This window comes from Hypanus sabinus, chromosome 2, assembly GCF_030144855.1.
Source record: "Hypanus sabinus isolate sHypSab1 chromosome 2, sHypSab1.hap1, whole genome shotgun sequence".
In the NCBI taxonomy this organism is placed as follows: Eukaryota; Metazoa; Chordata; class Chondrichthyes; order Myliobatiformes; family Dasyatidae; genus Hypanus; species Hypanus sabinus.
Genome location: NC_082707.1, coordinates 115853582 through 115876282, shown reverse-complemented (window position 1 = coordinate 115876282; position 22701 = coordinate 115853582). Strand labels below are relative to the sequence as shown.

The 22701-nt window shown below is 42.9% G+C and overlaps 1 protein-coding gene across 1 annotated transcript in view; it reads left to right on the top strand.

Annotated features, from left to right (window-relative positions):
• vps39 (VPS39 subunit of HOPS complex) overlaps positions 1 to 22701 on the top strand; it is a 113743-nt gene that overhangs the window by 8551 nt on the left and 82491 nt on the right. The window contains exons 2-3 of the mRNA XM_059952985.1: positions 948 to 1013; positions 2872 to 2936. Coding sequence (XP_059808968.1) covers positions 948 to 1013; positions 2872 to 2936 — 131 coding nt within the window. The remainder of the gene's footprint in view (positions 1 to 947; positions 1014 to 2871; positions 2937 to 22701) is intronic.

Sequence of the window (22701 nt, the reverse complement as noted above, 5' to 3'; positions counted from 1 at the left end):
TCAAAGCATTGTTCCCAAAGCTAGGATTTGTTGCCCATTTCTAATTAAAACAACTTTTATGCTCACTTCTAGGCATGCAATACAATGCCAGCCACAAACGCTGTACCCTTTCAGGTGAGCAGCCTGTGTCTGCAACAGCAGAAGACATGAGAAGGACTCTGTGGAGAGTCAATTCCCTCATAAGGTGGCCTGACCAGACAACTTGACAGGCCAAGTACTCGGACCATGCACACCAGCTCACTGACAACTTCATAGACATCTTAAGCACTTCACTCATCCAGGGCACCAGACTCAAAATCAGTAACTTTCACCAAGCAGTAAGGCTGATCAACACCTTCACACACTAACCCATCCCTCCATATCCAACCACTGCCGCTGTCAATCACCTTATGTACAGTCATTCCAGTGCCTTGCTTCGCTTTATGGACATATAAATGATCTATGTATATAAGCTTTCTTATGTACTTGTATTTATTGTGTTCTTCATCTTATTGTGTTCAATTTTCTTGTGCTGCATCGGATCCTGAGTAACAATTATTTCATTCTCCTTTAAACTCGTATATTGGAAATAACAATAAACAATATTGAATCTGTAAATCCTTTTCTTGAACTGTAACTATCTTTCCTGTAAAAGTCCTCCCAGTGATGTTGGATGAGGATTTCCAGGCTTTAGACCCAGTAGTGTTTAAGTAATAATAAAACATTTCTAGATTCTGTCCTTACAATTTTGATATTTTTAAATGGTTTATGTACTGACTGCGATATATACCAATATGATGTATATATTTGCTGTATTGTACTCTAGGCCAAATATGCTGTATTGTGACACCATATCAGTAGCAACAGAGCAGCTGGAGTTCTCTACAAATTGATAGAGAAACAGGTTGTTATGTCCTTCAGCTCTTTAACAACTAACATAACCTTGCACTATTTTTTTTCTCTCCTAGAGGATTGGCTTCTTGTTGGTACCAAGCCAGGACATCTTCTGCTCTACAGGATCAAGAAGGAATTGGGCAAGTTGATTTCTCTTGGATTGGAATTTGTGTCACATGAATGCTGTTTTTAGTTGTATCTAGGATCTGCTGACTGCACTTAGGAACTGAAATTTGACGTGTTAACAAACCCTGATGCATTATTCCAAATTCCTCAACATCATTCCCTTGCATAATGCATGTGTTCCTAAGTTGCTATCTATTATGATACATAATACTAGGAAGCTATTAGCTCTTTTGGGTCCCCATCATCCAGGTCATCCTCTGTTCTCCTACTACCATAGGAACTAGGTCCCACTAGTTTTTACCAGACAGCCATCAGGCTCCTGAACTGGCGTGGATAACTTCACTCAACACAACTCTGAACTGATTGCATAACCGTCTAGTATGGGGGGGGGGGCACTGCGACTATTGCAAAAGCTGAAGTTGTAAACTCAGCCAGCTCCGTCATGGGCGGTAACTTCCCCAGCATCGAAGATATCTTCAGAAGGCAGTTCCTCAAAATAGCAGCATCCACCATTAAGGACCCCCCACCAAGACTTGCCCTCTTCTCATTGCCACCATCAAGGAGGAGGTGCAGTAGCCTGAAGACACACTCAAAGTTTCAGGAGCAGCTTCTTCCCCTCTGCCATTTGATTTCTGCATGAACAATAAACTCAAGAATCAGCTTTTTACTTTTGTTTTGCATTATTTATTTAATCTGTTTGCATACATATACTTATTGTAATTTATAGGTTTTATTATGTATTGCAATGTACCGCTGCCACAGAGCCACAAATTTCACGACGTATTCCAGTGATGCTAAACCTAACTCTGATCCTAGAAACTCACTTTCAAGGACACTACAACTCATGTATTTTTTATTTCTGCATTTTGTCTTATTTCTCACATTGGTTGTTTGTCAGTCTTTGTTTATGCATAGTTTTACACAAATTCTATTGTATTTCTTTATTTTCCTGTAAGAAATGAATTTCAAGGCAGTATATGGTAACATATATGTACTTTGATAATATATTTGCTTTGGGTTTGAGCCAAGGTGAATTATGTCATTAAGGAATGGTAGGGACATTAATAGAAAGGGCCTGGATTTTAGGTAAGGGGAGGTAGATTTAAAGAAGATTTGAGGGGACCTTTTTTAAACACTCATTGAGCTCATTGCTAGAGGAGGTGATGGAATTAGATAAAATATACATGTGTTACTACCCGTTACGCCACTGGCGTTTAGGGTAGCAATGAAGGTCCTCCATCTCTAGTGGTGTTCAGGTATTCTTTCATCGTGTCAGTAGCTTCCTATTGGTTTTCACTACTATCAGTAATGCAAGTTCCAGATGGCAACTCAGGAATACCATCACACTCAGATGTTGAGGATTCTTCATTGCTGTTTCCATGACAATTTTGTCTTACCGGTCAGGGTTGTTAGCCCTGAGCTGAATCCCCGAACGTGGAGAACTGGTGGACCACATTTAATCTGACCTGTTTGGCATGGGTGACCCTACAAAGAACCAAAGCACAAAGTCCTGACTCCAGCCAAGATAGCTCTGTGTCATTGAGGCACAGAAGCCTTCAAACCATGACAAACGTGGCGTCCTCTTGGAGGAATAGTCATTTAGTAGTCACTTAAATAACGTGACATAAAAGGTTACATACAGTATTAGAGCAACCAAGTAAACTAGTGTAAATGAGGAAGAAAGATTGCCATGGATATTGTGGGGTAAAGAACTCATTTCTGACTTGTACAACTCTGTGATCATAATTGAGTGGAGGCTTCAGGCCATGTTACTTATTAATCTAGGAAGCTGAGAAATTCTTGTTGGTTGTAGGGTATTTGAATGTTATGAAAAATTAATTGGTGTGTTCTCATTTTCCTGTCTTTAAACAGGTAGCAACAAATTTGAAGTCTTACTAGAAAAGTCCAACAAAAACTTTTCAAAGAAAATTCAACAGGTATTTACTATGTTTTTTAAAATGATACAATATTGTCTAATAGTTATGAAATTTCAGTAATTTTAAAATTCCCCCTTGCTTTCTTTCAAATAAGTTACTCTCTCCAACTTTCAACCCTTTTTTTCTGAGAACTATGACCAGTGCTGTGTTTTTATTCACTGATGTTATTTAGAATTTATATCTCTAATTAGGATTTTCAAAAACCTACTTTACTGAATAGTATGAGCTGCCTTAATGACTGTCACCCAGAAGCACTCATGTTAAAAGGACTAGATTGGGTGGATGTGGGGAGGATGTTTCCTATGGTGGGATATCCAGAACAAGGGAGCACAGACTCAAAATTGAGGGACGACCCTTTAGAACAGAGGTAAGGAGGAATTTTGTAAGCCAGAGATTAGTGAATCTGTGGAATGCTCTGCCACAGACTGCGGTGGAGGCCAAGTCCGTGCGTATATTTAAAGAGGAAACTGATCATTTCCTGATTGGTCAGGGCATCAAAGGATGTGATGAGAAGGCAGGTGTATGGGGTTGTATGGGATCCAGGATCGGCCATGATGGAATGGCAGAGCATACTTGATGGGCTTGATGCTTTACCCAAGGTGTATAGGGCCAAATCTGCTATTTTTGCAGTATTTTCCACTCAAAGGCATTGATGTTCCCATACCAGACAGTGATGTAGCCAGTCAGCACATTTTCCACCACACATCTGTAGAAGTTTGCCAGGGTTTTTAATAACATGCCAAATATCCATGGACTGCTGAGGAAGTAGAGGCACTGTCAAGCTTTCTTTGCGATTACAGTGCCTATAAAATGTATTTCCCCGCCCCTCCCCCCAAAAGTTTTCATATTTTACGACATTGAATCACAGTGGATTTAATTTGGCTTTTTTGATGCTGATCAATATAAAAGACATTTACATGTCAAAGTGAAAGAAGATTTCTACAAACTGGTCTAAATGTATTAAGCACAAAATAATTGCATAATTACTCACCCCCTTCGAGTCAGTATTTAGTAGCTGCACTTTTGGCAGCAATTACAGCTTTGAGTCTGTGTGAATAGGTCTTTCTCAGCTTTTCACATCTGGACGGTGCAATTTTTCCCCATCCTTCTTTACAAAACTGCTCAAGCTCTGTCAGATTGTATGGGGATCATGAGTGAACAGCCCTTTAAGTCCTACCACAAATCCTTAATTGGATTGAGGACAGACTCTGACTTGTGAACTCCGGGACATTAACTTTGTTGTTTCTAAGCCAGTCTGGTGTAACTTTGGCTTTATGCTTGGAGTTCGTCTTGCTGGAAAACAAATCTTCTCCCAAGTTTCTCTTGGAGACTGCATCAGGATTTCCCTGTATTTTGTTGCAGTCATTTTACCATCTACCTTCACAAGCCTTCCAGGGGCTGCTGCAGTGAAGCATTCCCACAGCTTAGTCTGATAGCCAAAAAGCTCAATTTTGGTTTCATCAGACCTTAGAACCTTCCAGCTGACTCCAGAGTCTCACATGGCTTTCTTGTTGCCACTCTCCCATAAAGTTGTGACTGGTAAAGCACCCTGGCAAAAGTTGTGGTCTGCACAGTCTCTCCCATCTCAGCCAAAGAAGTTAGTAACTTCTCTGTAGCTGTCATTGGTCTCTTGGTAGCCTCCCTCACTAGTCCCCTCAATTTTTGAGGATGGCCTGCTTAGGCAGATTTACAGCTGTACCATATTCTTTCCATTTCTTGATGATTGACTTAACTGTTCTCCAAGGAATATTCAGTGACTTGGAAATTTTCTTGTATTTGTCTCCTGACTTGTGCTTTTCAATAATCTTTTCATGGAGTTGCTTGGAGTGTTCTTTTGTCTTCATGGTGTAGTTTTTGCCAGGATACTGACTGACCAGCAGTTGGACCTTCCAGATACCTGTGTATTCTTACTACAATCAATTTAACTCCTCAACTGTCTGCAGTGATCTCCATTTAACTAATTATGTGACTTCTAAAACCAATTTGCTGCACCAGTGATGGTTTGGTGTGTCATATTGAAGGGATTTAATACTTATCCAGTCAATTATTTTGTGTTTATATTTGTAATTAATTTAGATCACTTTGTAGAGATCTGTTTTCACTTTGACATGAAGGAGTATTTCTGTTGATCAATGTCAAAAAAAAAAGCCAAATTAAATCCACTGTGATTCAGTATTGTAAAGCAAAAAAATATGAAAACTTCCAATGGGAGGGGGAATACTTTTTATAGGCACTATATATGATGGGTCCAGGACAAGTCCTCTGAGAGAGTGTCACCGAGGAATTTGAAGTCACTGACCCTCTCCACCCTAATCCTCTGCTGAGGACTGGCTCGTTGACCACTGGTCTCCCTCTCCTGAAGTCTACAGTCAGTTCCTTGGTTTTACTGACATTGAATGAGAGGTTGTTATTATTACACCACTGAGCCGAATTCTCAATCTCTCCCCAGTATGCTGAATCATCACCACTTTTGATACAGCCCACAACAGTGGTATCATCAGCAAACTTGTAAATGATGTTTGAGCTGTTCTTAGTCACACAGTCATAGGTGTAAAGCAAGTAGACCAGGGTGCTAAGCACACATCCCTGTGGTGCTTCTGTGCTGATGGAGATTGTGGAGGAGATATTTTTGCCAATACAAATTTACAAGGGTCTGCAAGTGAGGAAATCCAGGATCCAATTGCTCAAAGGGGTATTGAGGCCCAGATCTTGGGGATTTACTGCTTACTTTTGAGGGGATGAGTGTATTAAATGCTGAGCTATAATCGATAAAGAGCATCCTGATGTATGCATCTAGATGTTCCAGGGTTGTGTGAAGAACCAGTGAGGTGGCATCTGCTGTAGACCTGTTGCTTCGATAGATGAATTGGAGTAGATCTAAGTTGTCACTCAGATAGGAGCTGATATGCTTCAACACTGCCTCTCAAAACACTTCATCACAGTGGATGTAAGTGCCACTGATTAATATTCATTGATGCAGGTTGGGCACCTGCTTGAAGCATGTGGGTACCAAACACTGCCAGAGCAAGATGTTGTAGATATCTGTGAGTGCACCAGCCAGTTGATCAGCACAGGTCTTCAGTACTCAGCTAGGTACTCCATCCGAACTGGATTCTTTCCTTGGATTCACTGTTTTGAATGCAGCTCACATGTTGTCTTCACATACTGAGACCAAAGGATCATCGGGAAACATGGGGGTATGCAGTGGTTTCTTGATCAAAGCGAGCATAGAAGGCATTGAGCTCCTTTGGAAGTGAAGCTCTCCTGTCCCCTATGTTGCAAGATTTAACTTTGTAGGAGGTTACAACATTCAAACCCTGCCACAGCTGTCGAGCATCCCTCCTTCACTTCCAAATAACTTTCTCGACAATATCATCTCCAGGTCCAGTATTCTCTTGGTTTGACCAATTGAATGGCAAAGCAAGGGGTACTACTAGTCATTGCAAAGTATGAGTTTAGGGAAAACTTTTGAGTGCAGTGAGGAAGAGGCAGGAATCCTAGTCTCCATTTATTCTACCTCATTATGCTTCTGTTAAATATTCATTTCCTAACTAGTGGATCTGCAAGTGGTCAATAGCAAGTATTTGTGCCATAGTATCTCTGGTCTGTGAGCTCAGACTAAATGTGCTCCAGCTGGTTTGGTGGATTTGGATCTTTTGCTAGTCTAAAGTCAAAATTTGTGTGATTCCCAATTCTTTATTCCAAGGGGCTGTTTGGCCACTTCTCAGTATGCACACATTTGCTTTCCACCAAGCTTTGCTTTATTTTTATTTTTCAAGCACAAGCATCGTGAGACTTTTGCTCAGATATGGTGAAACCAATGTGGCTTGTTTAAATCATTTTCGTTTCTAGATTTATAGAAGAATTTGGGTTCCTTATTCTAGTTTAACAATAATGACACATTGGCTTGCCATGCCTGATGACACATGAGTTCAAGGGTGGGCATTCACCACTCATCTCCTTAAGCTGATTAACTATTTGGAAGGGCCTTGTAACAGAAGTCAAAATGTATGCTTCCTGATAGTTCCTCCTGCTGGTCTATCAGCACTTCATTTTTAAATTACCTGGAGAGACAGAAACAAGTGAGACCGCGAAAGTTCTCCAAGATTCTTGGAACAACCTACCAGATGATTTTCTTACAAAACTGCATGACAGTGTACCAAAGAGAACTGATGTAGTTTTAAAGGCAAAACTGGTCACACCAAATATTGATTTGATTTAGTTTTGTTTTACTGTTTACTGCTCTTTATAGTCAGTTTTTTGATGTTTACAAACTTAACCGTTTCATTTTTGGAAACTTCGCTTTACAGAATTTTTTTAACATATGCACATATGACTTTTGCACAGTACTGTTGACAAGGATCAAATGTGGCCTGATAAGCAGCAAGTAACAAATAGGATTCAGAGATTCAAAGTGCATTTATTATCAACAAATATATCTATTATACAATCTATTATACAAACAGTAGAAGTGAGCAGCAACAACAGCATTCCAACCCAAATTGAGTCCTTGGTTCCAAATCTTCGGAGCAGCTTGGAGTAGGCCCAAAGCCTCAGAATTCAGTTCATCATATTAGCAAAGAAAATCGCCGCATGGTTCACAGATGTGAAGCACAATAGCCAGGGGCCCTAGCATTGTGGAGAGAGGAGCCCCAAGACTATCTGGGCTGGCATTTCAATTGCCCGAACCTTGCAATGGAAAGTGGGCCCTGCCACAGTGAATCGTTCCAGGTTTAGATGTCGCTGCTGGAGAAGCTGTTCTCAACCTCTCCAAATTGGCTAAGCACTTACAGTGATCCATCCTCTCCCAACTCTCGACACCCTGCCTTTCCAGTCTATTTAGGCAGGCATTTAGGTTGTCCAAACAGTGGGTTGTATTTCACATTAGGACCCGGACCTTGCCGTGGTGAATTGCTCCAGGGCTAGAATATACTGCCCAGCGATTCGCTTCAGACCAGATTTCGCTGCTGAAGAAGCTATTCTCCACCTCACCAAATCAGCTCGGTGTTTAGAGTGGAGCTTCCTCACACCCAGCTAAGTTGGACAGGCATCAGAACTCATCAGTCTCTGAGTTGTCCACTCCAACCAGCACGAGTGCATTGATTTTGCAGGGTACCAGCAGGGCACATCTCTTGAGTTCACTTTGCCCTCATTCGCCTCTTCATTGTTCATGGTGAAGGTTTACTACAATTTACTTCAAAAAAAAGTTTGCTTCAAAATAAGCCACAAAATTATCAGATAATGACTGGCTCCAAAAAGAGTGTCTAATCAGCTATCTATGACATGCTGTACCATAACTGTGTTTACAGTACAGGCCCTTCAGCCCACAATGTTGTGCCGACCCTTAAGCCCTGCCTCCCATTTAACCTCCCCCCCACCTTAAGTTCCTCCATATACCTGTCTAGTAGTCTCTTTTCCACATAGAAAGTTAACCATCTACAGTCGGCCCTCCTTATCTACGGGGGATTGGTTCCGAGACCCCCCGCGGATACCAAAAAAGAGCGGATGCTTAAGTCAGTGGACTTTAGGACCCTGTGGAGCTCAGGACCTGCCACCTGCATGTTTCTGTTCCATTGACAGAAAACAATCATGATTGAAAATAAAGTGGAAGTAATAAAGCGAACGGAAAGAGGTGAAACGCCATCGGTCATTGGAAAAGCGTTAGGCTACAGTCGGTCAATGATCGGAACAATTTTAAAGAATAAAGTGAGAATAATGAAGCATGTGAAAGGCCCTGCCCCAATGAAAGCTACAATTATTACTAAGCAATGCAGTGGTTTAATTATTGGAATACATATGTTTCTTAAGTGTTTTGTATGCATAGAAAGGTAAAATATATACTATATACTAAGAAAAAAGTTTGACTAACTGACACTAAATAATACCAGATGTACCTGTCCTGACTTAGAGAACTTCCATTTTTTTTCTCGATTCCTGATCCACAATCCTCCCGTATTCTTTAAATCATCTTCAGATTATTTATAATACCTAATACAATGTAAATTACCATGTAAATAGTTGTTATACTGTATTGTTTAGGGAATGATGACAAGAAAAAAAGTCTGTATATGTTCAAACAACAAGTGCTGGAGAGAGAACTTCTGAGTTTTCCCGATCCGCGGTTGGTTGAATTCGTGCATGCAGAACCTGCGGATAAGGAGGGCCAACTGTATGTGGATGACATTTAGCTGCTGTGTTTAATATCCTGGAAGTCACCATTGAACAGAAACTCAACTGGACCAGCCACACACATACATTAAGGGGCAAATGAGACCTCTTCTGACACCTACTGAAGAGCAATAAATCCACCTACTGAGAAATTAATAAATAATGAGAGACTTACAGTATTATATTAATTACATCATATAAGGCAAGTGTTAGTGTTTCCCTCATTGGGGATATGTCTCTGTAATTTGTAAATTTTTTCAATATTGAAACTCCTGGCTATATGGATACATTTGATGAATGTGATTTGGAGCTGTTAAGTCCTGTGGCTCCTTCCCATATTATACCACACAGCATAGGAGCACAATTGAGTATTCTCCACTATAATTTTCTATTTAGGACATTTACAGCAACAGGTATGTAAGAAGGGCCAGGAGGATCAACAGGGACTCCAGCCACCCCAACCACAAACTGTTCCAGCTGCTTCCATCTGGCATACAGTACTGCAACATTAAAGCCAGGACCAACAGGCTACGGGACAGCTTCTTTCACCAGCCATCAGATTGATCAATACACATTGATCTGATTGCATATCTGACTGTATATACATGTACACAAAACAATTATGTATACAATCTCAGTGTTTGGGCAATATCCTCCCAAATTTCCCTTACTTATTGTTTGTACATAGCGATGGAGATGCACCATAAAGATTTTTACTCCCTCATGTTGAGATGGATGTAAGAAATAAAATTCATGGCTGAGTTATTATTCCTCTCAACCCCATTCTCCTGCTTTCACCCCATGACTTTTGATGCCCTTACTAATCAAGAAGCAATCAACTTCTGCTTGAGATTTACCCAATGACTTGGCCACCACAGCTGTCTGTGGCAATGAATTCCATAGATTCACCACCCTCTTGCCAAAGAAATTCCTCCTCATCTCTGTTCTAAGTGGACATACCCCAATTCTGAGGCTATATCTTCTGGTCCTGAACTCCCCTGCATTAGGAAACAACCTCTCCACATCCACTCTTTCTAGGCCTTTCAATATTTGATAGGTTTCAGTGAGCTCTCCCCCTGCATCCCCCCCCCCCCCATTCTTCCTGGGATTATTCTCCTGAACCTCCTCTGGACCCTCTCCAATGCTAGTGCATCCTTTCTTGGATATAAGAGACTTAAAACTGCACTTGATATTCCAAGTGCAGTCTGTCTAGTGTCTTATAAAGCCTCTGCATTATATCCTTTTGTATTCTAGTCCTCTTGAAATTAAGTGCTAGCAGTTTTCCTTGCCACTGACTCAACCTGCAAGTTAATATTGAGGGAATCCTGCAGGAAAACTTCTGAGTTCCTTTGCAGCTCTAATTTCTGAATTTGCTCCCCATTTGAGAAAAAAGCGTACACCTTTATTCTTTCTACTAAAGTGAATGACCATACACCTCCCTACACTGTATTCAGACTGCCACTTCTTTGACTGTTCTCCTGATCTGTTTAAGTCCTTCTGCAGACTCCCTACTTCCTCAACACTAACTGCTACTCCATCAATCTTCATACTGTCTGCAGTCTTGGCCACAAGGCCATCAATTCCATCCAAATCATTTACATATAATTTGAAAAGAAGTGGTGCCAACATCTACCGCTGCAGAACACCACTCACTAGTCACCAGCCGTCAATCAGAAGAGGCCCCCTTTATTCCCATTCTTTACCTCCTGCCAGTCAGCAATCTTCTATCCTTGCTAGTATTTTTTCTGTAGTACCATGGGCTGTTACCTTGTTTAGTAGCCTCATGTGTGGCCCATGAAAACAACATACACTGACTCCTTTGTCTATCTGCCTGTTATTTCCTCAAAAAATTCCAACAGATTTGTTTCCCTTATGGAAACCATGATGACTTGGTCTTATTTTATCATGTGCCTCTAAATACTCAGAAACCTCTTCCTTAGTAATGGACTCCAACCTTCCCAACCACTGAATCAGGCTGACATTTGGTCTGGGACTGTGGAATTTCAAGTCTCGGTTAGAATTGGTGTTATGGTACTTGGAACATGGGCAGCTGAGAGGAGATTTGGGAGAGGCGTTGCAAGGTCATGGTGGTATAGATAGGATACATTGAAGTCGTCTGTTGGTGTTGGTGGATAGTTTGAGAACCAAATAACTGAAACAAAGCACAAGAAAATGCATTATCATGTTTTTAAAAAGAGACAGAATGGCTGTGATCTTGAAATCACTGACTGTTAAGGTAGGAAAATTGAGTACATCAGGCACATCAGGGAAAGTAGTTTGTCAGGCCACAGGGAAAGTATGGAAGAACAGGGATAAATAAAGTCACTATCCTCTGGCTAAAGAAATTCCTCATCATCTCTGTTCTAAATGGACTTACTTCTATTTTCAGCTGTCCTAGATTCCCCCACTCTAGGATACATCCTCTCCACCCTGTCTGGACCTTTCAATATGCATTAGGTTTCAATGAGATCTTTCCCTCATTCTTCTAAACTTGCAGCCCCAGAACCATCAAACACTCCTCATATATGAACCATTTCATTCCTGGGATCATTATAACAGATATAATGTTTCAAGTAATTTATCAACTTTTAATTTTTAAAAAACTGTTGGAAATAGCATTATTTAACCTTAATAGGTCAAATAAAGTCATTAAAATGGGTTACATACAGGCAAGGCTAGGCTGGATCTTTGCATATACCCTTTCCCCAGAGCTTAGTAAGCCTGTAGTAGAAGTCACATGCTTGTGCAGTGACCACTGACTTTCTGTACGTATTGAAGACCTTTCAGCTGCATCACAGCTCACATCATTATCAAGGGTGATTCCTATTACATCTTCTCTTTGATAGATATTGGAAGGATTTATCTGTTGGTCCTTGTGTTGAGATAAGGGAATCAGTCTGGGTGCATCGTTATACTGAGGATGAGATTAGACTTTTCTGCTGAGAATATTCTCTAATTTTTGGCAACTGGAGAGTGTTACAGAATTAAGAGCTGCAGTTCCTTAATTTATAGCAATATGGTATAATTCTGTTTGACCAGAGCCTCTTGGTTCCATCTGCAGAGCTTACTTCACACAACTTTCCTATTATTTGAATGTCTATCTTGCAGGAGTCAGTCATTTTGCATTGTCCTGACTGAGTACAGTGACATTGTTCCATATTTGACACACTTGCTCCTCTCTTCCTAAGATAGTGTTACGTATCCTGTAACTGAATAACTTACCAGCAAAGATAGCGAGGTCCGTTGAAGTCTGATGTCACTATTTTCAAACGTTTTTATTTGAAAAGGGGCACAAAAGGTTAATACAAACATTCAGATAATGCACGTCGTCAATACTCAATCTAAAGCGCGGGTATAGTAATAATCATCATTAAGAAATGAGCTCTACTGTTGTCTAGGGGATAATATATTGTCCGTTGGAACTATAAAAGTCACTCAGAAGTCTGCAGGCTTCAGCCTTTTGGGAATCGCTGGGTTTCACGTGGGGCAACAGAGAGAGAGAGATTGGGGAGAAGAGGAAAGACTTGCCGGGTCTTTATGAAGCTTCCGTTGAATCGGGGGAGCGTGGGTTCCCCCTCCCCGATGTTAGTTAAAAGTGGTTTTCCGTGATTCCAGCCACAAATTCCAATCCCGGAATCTAACGCACGTGGCTTCCTTCAGAATGGCTTCCCGCTACGGCGGGATCACTCTCTTGTCTTCTTGGTGCGTCTGAAGGGGCTGTCCCCCTTCAACCCTCCTTTATACTTCCTTACGGTGTCGCAGTTGTCAATCAGGTTGGGATGATGCAATCTCTCTCTCAACCAGCCCACTTTGCCCGAGGGCTTTACACGTGGTCGCCTTATTTGGCATCCCGGTGGAACGTGCTATTCGGCACGTTTCTCTCTCTTCCACTTCCTGTGTCTATTCAGCACGTCTCTCTCTCTCTCCCACTTCCTGGGTCTACTGACCCCCCCACTCAACGGGTGCTCTTGTGATTCTCACAAAGGAGGGGGCTGGGATCATAACACCTCCCCTCTTAAAAACGTTTTTACCAGCGGTTAAAACGGAGTGGTGCACAGTCTTACAGGATTTTTGAATCTAACACAATACACAAGTTTTTCTTTTCACAGAGTACTACCGTTATACATTCAAGTCAGTATCTAAATAGTTGAAGATCACAGTGTCCCTTTCTTTAATATCTTAACATCGCGTACCGTACTAAAGTCTTGTAACATCAGACCTCAATTCAATAACCACCTATTTATGTTTTTTCCTTACAAAACTAAGGAGGTGTGGCCTTAGCTTAGGTGCATTTACAAAAGTTTATGCGAATACTAATCGTTTCAGTCGTTTTACTTAACCAGCAGGTCTCCAAAGGGGCTGTCTTTATTATTCACAGGCTTTGGCGCAAACCCGTTAAACCTGTTTTGCTGGCTAACAGTGGCATCCCTATTAACTGTTGCCTCTTTTCCGTTGAGTCCCGTCCCCCCCGTCCCCCCCCCCCCCCGTGGGGAACTTGAGTAATTTGGCGTGGTGAACTCCCGCCCACCTCTTTCATCGGGGTTATTTTAGCAACACCATGCCCCAAAGTTAGACCATTTCCACCCAATTCTTTAGTTTTACCCAGGTGGCTGGCCCTTTTGTCAGTACCCTTCAGGCTATTGGTGTTTAATTCGAACTCTTCGCTCAAGTAGCATTTCGAAGGCGGCCTCTTCACATTCACACCCCATCCTGGCATAACAATAGAGTGGGGGGCCCCGCTATCTCCCGGCTCACTCTGTGAGCGATCTGCCAAGTTTAAGATTTCTTCCTTCGATTTGGAAACTACTGACTTTCCGTTTCCTTCAATAACAATCCTCATCCCCCCCCCCATTCTTAAATTCTGCATGAACTTTGAACCCACCTTCGAGTACAAACACCGGGGAACTCACACTTCCCACAGTTACCAAGATTAACCCTTTTCCCACTGAACCAAGTCTATCTGACCCACAAGGACGCCCGCCCCGTTCCACTGAATCAGATACCTCAGACTTCTTCTGAGCTCCGTTACCAGGTTCAGCACCACGTGCATCCCCATCTTGGACACACTCAAACAGGACATTGGCCTCTTCCAGGCTTTCAATACCCGTACCTTTTCCACATTCTAACTTCCCCTGATCCTCCCAGTTACTCTCTGGGTAGCTCCCACCCGGGGAAGGCGCAACCCTGCAAGCTGAAACAACCTCCTCGGCCTTTTCAGCAGACTCCTTTGAGGCAAGGGTACCCTTTCCATCTAGGACTGCCCTCACCTCATTATCGGGAACACCTTTAGAACTCTCAAGTTCTTCAAACAATTCTGCCAAACCAGACAGATCATCCATGTCCAACTCTGGACCTTTTAACAGCTTTATCTGTTTCTCATTTTTTTTTCCCTACCTTTAGGACCTTTCTCTTCGCTAAGGGCAGATCTATCTCCTCTCCCTTACCCCCTTTCACTTTACTACTCTTCGTCTTACCACCTTCTAAACCCTCATGGCACAGGGTCAGCAAAGACATCTCAGCCAAATCAAAACTGGCCAGATTTAAACTGCTCTCGTTCTCATCTGCCTCTCCCGACAGGCTGCGAGTGACCACGCCTGCGAGATGGTCCTTGGGCGCTAGGGGCAGGGCCACCGCACTCGCCGGTTGGCAGGTCGGCAGCATTGCTGACCAAACCTTACCCCCTCCTAAGTCGTTTCCCAGCAGGATGTCCACGTCAGCTCTCAGGAATTCTGATGGCACCCCTATTTCAACTGATCCATACGCCAGCTCACAATCCAGAATGACTTTATGTAAGAACACCATTTCTATCCTTTTATTTATTCCTTCTACCTTTACCCTGCCCGTTTTCCAACCAAATTCTAGTACCTTACTGCTGATCAACGACAGCACAGCCCCCGTGTCTCTCCAGATTCGTACGGGAACTGGTGTGTCTCCCTCCGTCACAGACACGGTTCCGTGTGACAGACAACTCTCAGAGCCTTCTGGTACTCTGTCTATCCTCGGCTTTCTGGTCGATTTACTGATTACCACGGCACACCCGATAGGGACTGCGGCTTTCCCTCTTCCTATCTCTGTCCTCGGAGCAAAGCATCGAGATGCAATATGCCCCTCCTTTCCACAATTAAAACAGGTCAAACCCGGAAACCTCTGGCCGTCTTGCCTTTCCCCCTCAACCTTACCGCTAGCTCCCGGTGGGACCTCTGCCTCACTCGTCGGACTTTCTCGATCGTTCCCATGGTCTCTCTGGGGACCTTTATTCGAGGGAGTCTTTGTCTTGTGGGTTAGGACATATTTGTCCGCAAACCTAGCAAATTCTGAAATGGACTTATCTGGCTTCTCATTCAAATACACCCGGATCTCCTCCGGAACACAACTTTTAAATTCCTCAATCAAAAATAACTCCCTGAGACGCCCATAATCCTCGTCCACCCTTTCCGCGGTGCACCAACGGTCCAAGAGCACCCCCTTCTCATGGGCTAGCTCGGTATATGTTTGATTCCACCCTTTCCTTAAATTTCTAAACTTTTGCCTATAGGCCTCAGGTACCAATTCGTAAGTCTGGAGATTGGCCTCCTTTACTTCAGCATAATTCTCCGCTTCTCCCTCCTCCAGGGACAACGCCGCATATGCTCGTTGGGCCTTCCCCTTTAACGCACTTTGTAACAACGCCGCCCATTGCTCTTTTGGCCACTTCTGATTTACTGCCACCTTTTCAAAAAGCAAGAAATAACTATCAACATCTGTCTCCTCAAACGGGGGTACCAATATCAACTCCCTACTAAAATTAAACCACTCCGCTCGGTCTAACCCTTGATCTCTTCGCTCGTTCCTCATCTTCTCCATGTCCCAGTCATGTTGCCTCTGTTTCTCTTTCTTGGCCCGTTCCTTCTCTTTCTTGACTGCTTCTAGCTCCTTTAACTGAATTTCATGCTGTCTTTGCCTGTCAGCTTAGTCCTGCTCCTTTTTCATCTCTAACCCCTTTAGTTGGAGCTCATGGTCCCGGGTCGCCTCCAGCTCCTTTAGGTGGAACGCCTGCTCCCTTTCTCTCTCAGCCCTTTCTTTCTCTCTCTCAGCCGCTTCCAGCTCTTTTAACTTAATTTCATGTTCCAACCTTAATTTCTCCACCTCTAACTGAATCGTCCCACTTGATGGTACCTTTTCAGGGATATCTTCCAATACCTCAGCTTCAAACACATTCTTCCCAATATAATACTGAGTTATGGCCCTTCGCACCTCCGGCTTTTTCATGGACGACCTCACTTCTGCGAGGTTCAACCCCTTTGCCAAATTTAACAAGTCTGATTTGGTGGCCGCCTCTAGCGCCCTCACAGTTGGGTTTTTCATAAATTCACCCACGTCCATCTTTGCTGGTTTCCCGTCTGGCTACCTGCGTAACCAGATTCAAGTTTTGGACTTACAAGCCCGATTCACTGGCCTCCCAATTTAGTGTCAAATCCCGAGACGAGAAACCCCAAGTTGTTACGTATCCCGTAACTGGATAACTTACCAGCAAAGATAGCGAGGTCCGTTGAAGTCTGATGTCACTATTTTCAAACGTTTTTATTTGAAAAGGGGCACAAAAGTAAGGTTAATACAAACATTCAGATAATGCACGTCGTCAATACTCAATCTAAAGCGCGGGTATAGTAATAATCATCATTAAGAAATGAGCTCTACTGTTGTCTAGGGGATAATATATTGTCCATTGGAAATATAAAAGTCACTCAGAAGTCTGCAGGCTTTAGCCTTTTGGGAATCGCTGGGTTTCACGTGGGGCAACAGAGAGAGAGAGATTGGGGAGAAGAGGAAAGACTTGCCGGGTCTTTATGAAGCTTCCGTTGAATCGGGGGAGCGTGGGTTCCCCCTCCCTGATGTTAGTTAAAAGTGGTTTTCCGTGATTCCAGCCACAAATTCCAATCCCGGAATCTAACGCACGTGGCTTCCTTCAGAATGGCTTCCCGCTACGGCGGGATCACTCTCGTGTCTTCTTGGTGCGTCTGAAGGGGCTGTCCCCCTTCAACCCTCCTTTATACTTCCTCACGGTGTCGCAGTTGTCAATCAGGTTGGGATGATGCAATCTCTCTCTCAACCAGCCCACTTTGCCCGAGGGCTTTACACGTGGTCTCCATGAGACAATAGTCACTGTCGCCTTATTTGGCATCCCGGTGGAACGTGCTATTCGGCACGTTTCTCTCTCTCCCACTTCCTGTGTCTATTCAGCACGTCTCTCTCTCTCTCTCCCACTTCCTGGGTCTACTGACCCCCCCCCCCCCCCCCAACGGGTGCTCTTGCGATTCTCAGAAAGGAGGGGGCTGGGATCATAACAATAGTGCTGGCAATACACGACAACGTTGTTGTGAGCATTTCACAAAACTACTAGATATACTTGTGTACTATGATTGCTGCAATCCACAGCCTGCAATTCTCTTTAAGAAATGTACTTTTGAACTGTCTAAACAAAGTAGCAATTTTACAATCTCTTGAAGGGTTCAGCAAACTCAACTCTCAGTAATGAGGGTTCAGCACCTTGAAACAGATGAAGATCGGCCATTGCTGGAAGAAAGAGCGCCAGGGCAGACCTTAAGCTACATCAAAGCGTTGAAGTATGAAGTTGCTTCTGCCAACCACTCTTGTGGCCAGTGTGTATTCAATAGAGAACAAGATAGAAGACTTAAGCCAAGATTGCTGAATCAAAGGGAAATGAGAGATTCCTGTATTCTATTACACTGGATGTTGCTCACTCTGGACCCAGTGTTGCGGGCCAGATGTTCTTAATCCACTGGATGGACTGAACTATAGACTTGAAGAAGGCAATAATTGAGGGACTATTTCGTGACAAACTCTTCATGGTGCTTGGGCTAGCAGTTTTGTTGCACTCTTGTTCTCTTGACTTGGAACACCTATTGATTTAAATATCATTCTACTTACCAAGAGAGTTCTGCATCATGATCCTGACTGCAGTTTACATACTACCAAAGGCAGAGGTTAAGCAAGCTGTTAATATATTGAATGCCATGTTTAGCATACAACAAACAGCCAATGCTGATGCCTTCCCTAGTACTTCAATTAGACTTGCTTGAAGAAATCACTGTCCTGTACCATCAGCACATCGCCTGCAGAGCCAGGGGTCCCAACACACTCAACCACTCCTACACTACAATCAAGAATGCCTGGCATTCCATCCATAGACCATACTTTGGGAAATCCGATAATCTGGCTGTTCTCCTTCTACCTATGTAAAGGCAGAAGCTAGAAAGCAAGGCATCAGAAGGAAGGACAACAAAGAGATAGTCATGGGAGGCAGAGGAGTGGCTATGGGATTACTTGGAGTTGGTATCTGGCCCATGTTCAGAGGATTTGAATGAATATGCCATGAATGCTCTGGTCTTTATAAAGGCATTCATGGACAGGTGTGTACCTATGAAATCATTCAGTCTTTTCCAATCAGAAACCCTGTATGAACCAAGAGATCCACAATCTACTGAGAGCTAGATCGGTATGGTTCAGGAGTGGTGACCCAGTAAAATACGAGAGGCCCAAGAACGCTCTCTGGTGTTACGAACCTGTAACTGGGTCACTTACCAGCAAAGATAGAGAAGTCGGATGGTACTACTTTTTAAAGTCTTTATTTATAAAGGGGCACAAAAATAAGAATAACACAGACATTCAGATAAAATACGTTGCCAATACTTAATCGAAAAACACGGGTATAATAATAATCATCAATTAAGCAATAGCTCTCGTTTGTCTAGGCCAGGGGTCGGCAACGTTTACCACTGAAAGAGCCACTTGGACCCGTTTCCCACAGAAAAGAAAACACTGGGAGCCACAAAACCCATTTGACAGTTAAAATGAAATAACACTGCATACAATGGTTTTTTTTGCCTTTATGCTATGTATAAACAAACTATAATGTGTTGCATTTATGAAATCGATGGACTCCTGCAGAGAAAACAAAATTACATTTCTGCATGCAACAAAAACATTTTGAACTCCGAAAAAAAGACGTTGGGTTGAAGGTTACTTTTAAGTAAAATACTCAACGTCTATTTGAGTCCTTCTTGTATTTATGAAAAACGCCGAACTTAAATTGTCCGCCAGCAGCAAACCAAAAATAACGTCAGCCAGCTGTCAGCCTGAAAAATAAAAGGACTATTTCACTGAACAATAAAAAAAAATGAATATACGTAAAATAATAGGCAATTAAACTATTTATCATACTTGGTTAATGGGATTTCTGCTCCTAGACCTCAGCACTCAGCGTCTGCACATCAGGGCTGTATGACGTCACCTTCATCTTTACACAGGATCGCAAGCTGTCATCTGTGAGGCATGCGCGATGTTTGTTTTTAATAAAGTTCATGTTGGGAGAACACCTGCTCACTTACATATGTGGATCCAAAGATCGACAGGACTCCAAGCGCATACTTTTTAATGTTTACATAAGTGTTGGGGATAGCATTCCATGTTTTGAACACAAGTTTGTCCGATTTGGGGAGGTTTTCAATATCACTCCATTTGTGATTCTGAGCAAGAACGGCCTTCTGACGGGCAACATCTTCAAGGTCTGCTGTCAAGCGTCTAAACTTGGACACCCATTTGTCGGCTATGTTGGCCAGTTCCATCTCAAGATCAGGTTGACTCACATCTGCCAATGCAGTTGTATTCAGTAGGGATGGATCGATGCTTAGGGGAGTGACCGGGAAGGATAATGTGTTTTTTTCCTCTCTGAACTCACAGAAGTGTTTCCCAAACGATGCTTGCATTGCAATGATTGCAGAATGTAATACTCCGAATTTATCATGTCGTGAGCTTGTTTGAACTCTCTCAAATTGGGGAAGTGAGACAATGTGCCTTTCTGTAAATCTCTGGCAAGCACTGTCAACTTGCGCTCGAATGCCAAAACATCCTCCAACATGTGCAGGGCTGTACGTCCTTTTCCCTGAAGAGCTGTGTTCAACGTGTTCATGTGCGCTGTCATGTCTACCATGAAGTGTAGCTTTTCCAGCCACTCTGGCTGTTCCAGCTCAGGAAAGGTGAACCCTTTGCTGCCCAGGAAAGTTTTCACTTCTTCCAAACACGCGGCAAAGCGTTTCAGCACCTCCCCTCTGGACAGCCACTGGACTTTGTTGTGCAGCAGGAGATCAGAATATGCGCTTTCCAGCTCGTCCAGTAACAAACGAAATTGACGGTGATTTAAACTTTTTGCCATTATTTTATTGATAATCTGAATGCCAACATTCATTACTTCTGTGCATTCCGGAGGAAATGTTTGAGTGCACAGTGCCTCTTGGTGCAAGATGCTGTGAAAAGTCAGCAGCTTTCTGTCCAGCGACTTCTGCAGTAAAGCCACAAATCCCTTGTGCACTCCTGTCATACTTGGTGCCCCTTCAGTAGCTACTGACACCAGGTGGGTGGTCTTTATTCCTTTGGCTCTTAAACAATTCAAAACAGCCTCACAGATGTCCTCCCCCCCGTGTATGGCCTTTTAGAGGTATCAACTCAATCATTTCTTCCTGTGGCCCGGCAGAACAGCGGTATTTGTTCAATATCACCTTTGTCTTTAGACTCGTCACAGGCAATCGAGTAGGCCACAGCTGAATTGATGTCTTTAATTTGCTGTCTTGGGATGTCTTCTGCCATTTTTATGGTTCTGTCTTTGACAGTCTTTGCAGAGAGGGTCATATCCCTGATTTTCTGCACAATTTCACTCTTGTTTTTAAAGTCCGTGAATAGATGTTCTGAAATCTTAATGAAAGATTCTTTTATATATTCACCATCTGTAAACTGCTTCCCGTGCCTGACTATTTGCTGAGCGGCAACAAAACTAGCATATGTAGTTGATTTTCCAGACTTCATTCACTTCTTGAAATGATTCTTGCTCCGATCAACCTTGCGCATGAGTTCCGATACGGCTTTTTTTCTCTCATCTCCATCCAGATATTTTTGAGCAAAGGCTGCGTGTTTATTCTGGAAATGTCTTGCGACATTTGACTTTTTGTTGTTTGCTAGTTTCTCATTGCATATTAAGCATACCGGTAAACCAGTCTCGTCAGCAGTGAAAGCAAATGAATCTGCCCACGTATCATTAAACGTTCTGTTTTCTTCAGTCACTTTTCTTTTTTTAGAATTCTCCATAGTTAGCCTACCTTGGATCGAAAAATTTAAAAAATCGCGCACTCGCGGGTATCAGGCATTGGCAGTGGTGAAGTATATTAATAGCGACAAAAAACACGTTTTATTTAGATTGTACAAGATCACCATAATCTTCAAACTTAGAATTACATTTCAAAAACTAACAAACTAACATAAAATACATTTTAATTAAATACTCATCATTTATCTTCCAAAGCCACAGGAAGCCGCAGCACAGAGATGAAAGAGCCGCGGGTTGCCAACCCCTGGTCTAGGGGATATTGTATTGTCCGATGGAAAGATAAAAGTCACTGTCCTTTCAAGCTGCAGCTTTTGGGTTTAAGAGAGACAGTTTTAAACTTGCCCGGGACTTTTATGAGGCCAATCCGTTGCGTCGGGGGAGTTGGTTCCCTGTTGTTAGTTCCAAGTCGTTTTCAGTGGTACCAGCCACCAGTCCTCTGGTAAGGGAACCGAATGCATGTGGCTTCCTTCAAATGGCTTCCCGCTATTACGGGATCGCTAGCGTTTCTTCTGGTGCATCTGAAAGGGGTTGTTCCCCCAGAACATCTTTTATACTTCCTCACGGGGTCTCAGATGTCAATCAGGTTGGGATGATGCAATCCCTCTCTGAACCAGCCCACTTTGCCCGAGGGCTTGCATGTAGCATAGTCCCCAATCCACAAACATGGTCTCCAGGAGACAATGGCCAGGTCTCGCACTCTCATTTCCTGGGTCCTCTGACACAACCCAATAATGCTCTTGCGATTCTCACAAAGGAGGGGGCTCCCCCGCACCATTCGGCCCCTCAGAGCTGTGGTGCATTCATAACACTGGAAAGTCATATCACATGCAATGTGGAAATTCTGGACTAAACATGAAACACAGATGCCTGACAACTGTGGCAGGGTTTGAATTCTGTCTCCTCCTGCAAAAGCAAAGCCATCAAGGTTCACTCCCAGATGAGCTCAATGTCTTTTATGCTCACTTTAACTAACAAAACATCAAGGAACTTTCATGAACTCCCAAAGCACTGACCCTGTTATTTCAGTCTCTGATACCTATCTGAAAGCATCTTTCAGGAGGGTGAACTCACAGAAAGTATCTGGCCCAGACAATGTACCTGGTTGAGTGCTGAAGTCCTGTGTAATCAACAAACATCTTTTATCTCTTGCTTTCGCAATCTGAGGCCCCCCCCCCACTTCAAGCAAGCTTCAATCACACCAGTGCCCAAGAAGAAATTAGTAGCCTGCCTCAAAGACTGTCATCCAGTTGCACTTACACCCACTGTAATGAAGTGTTTTGAAACTACCAACTCATGCCCAAGAAGTGACTTGGATCTGCTCCAAATTACCTACCTTCACCACAAGTCAACAGCAGGTACCATTTTATTGGCTCTCCACTTAACTCTAGAACATTTGGACAGTGAAGATACCTACATCAGGATGCTCATTATTGATTACAG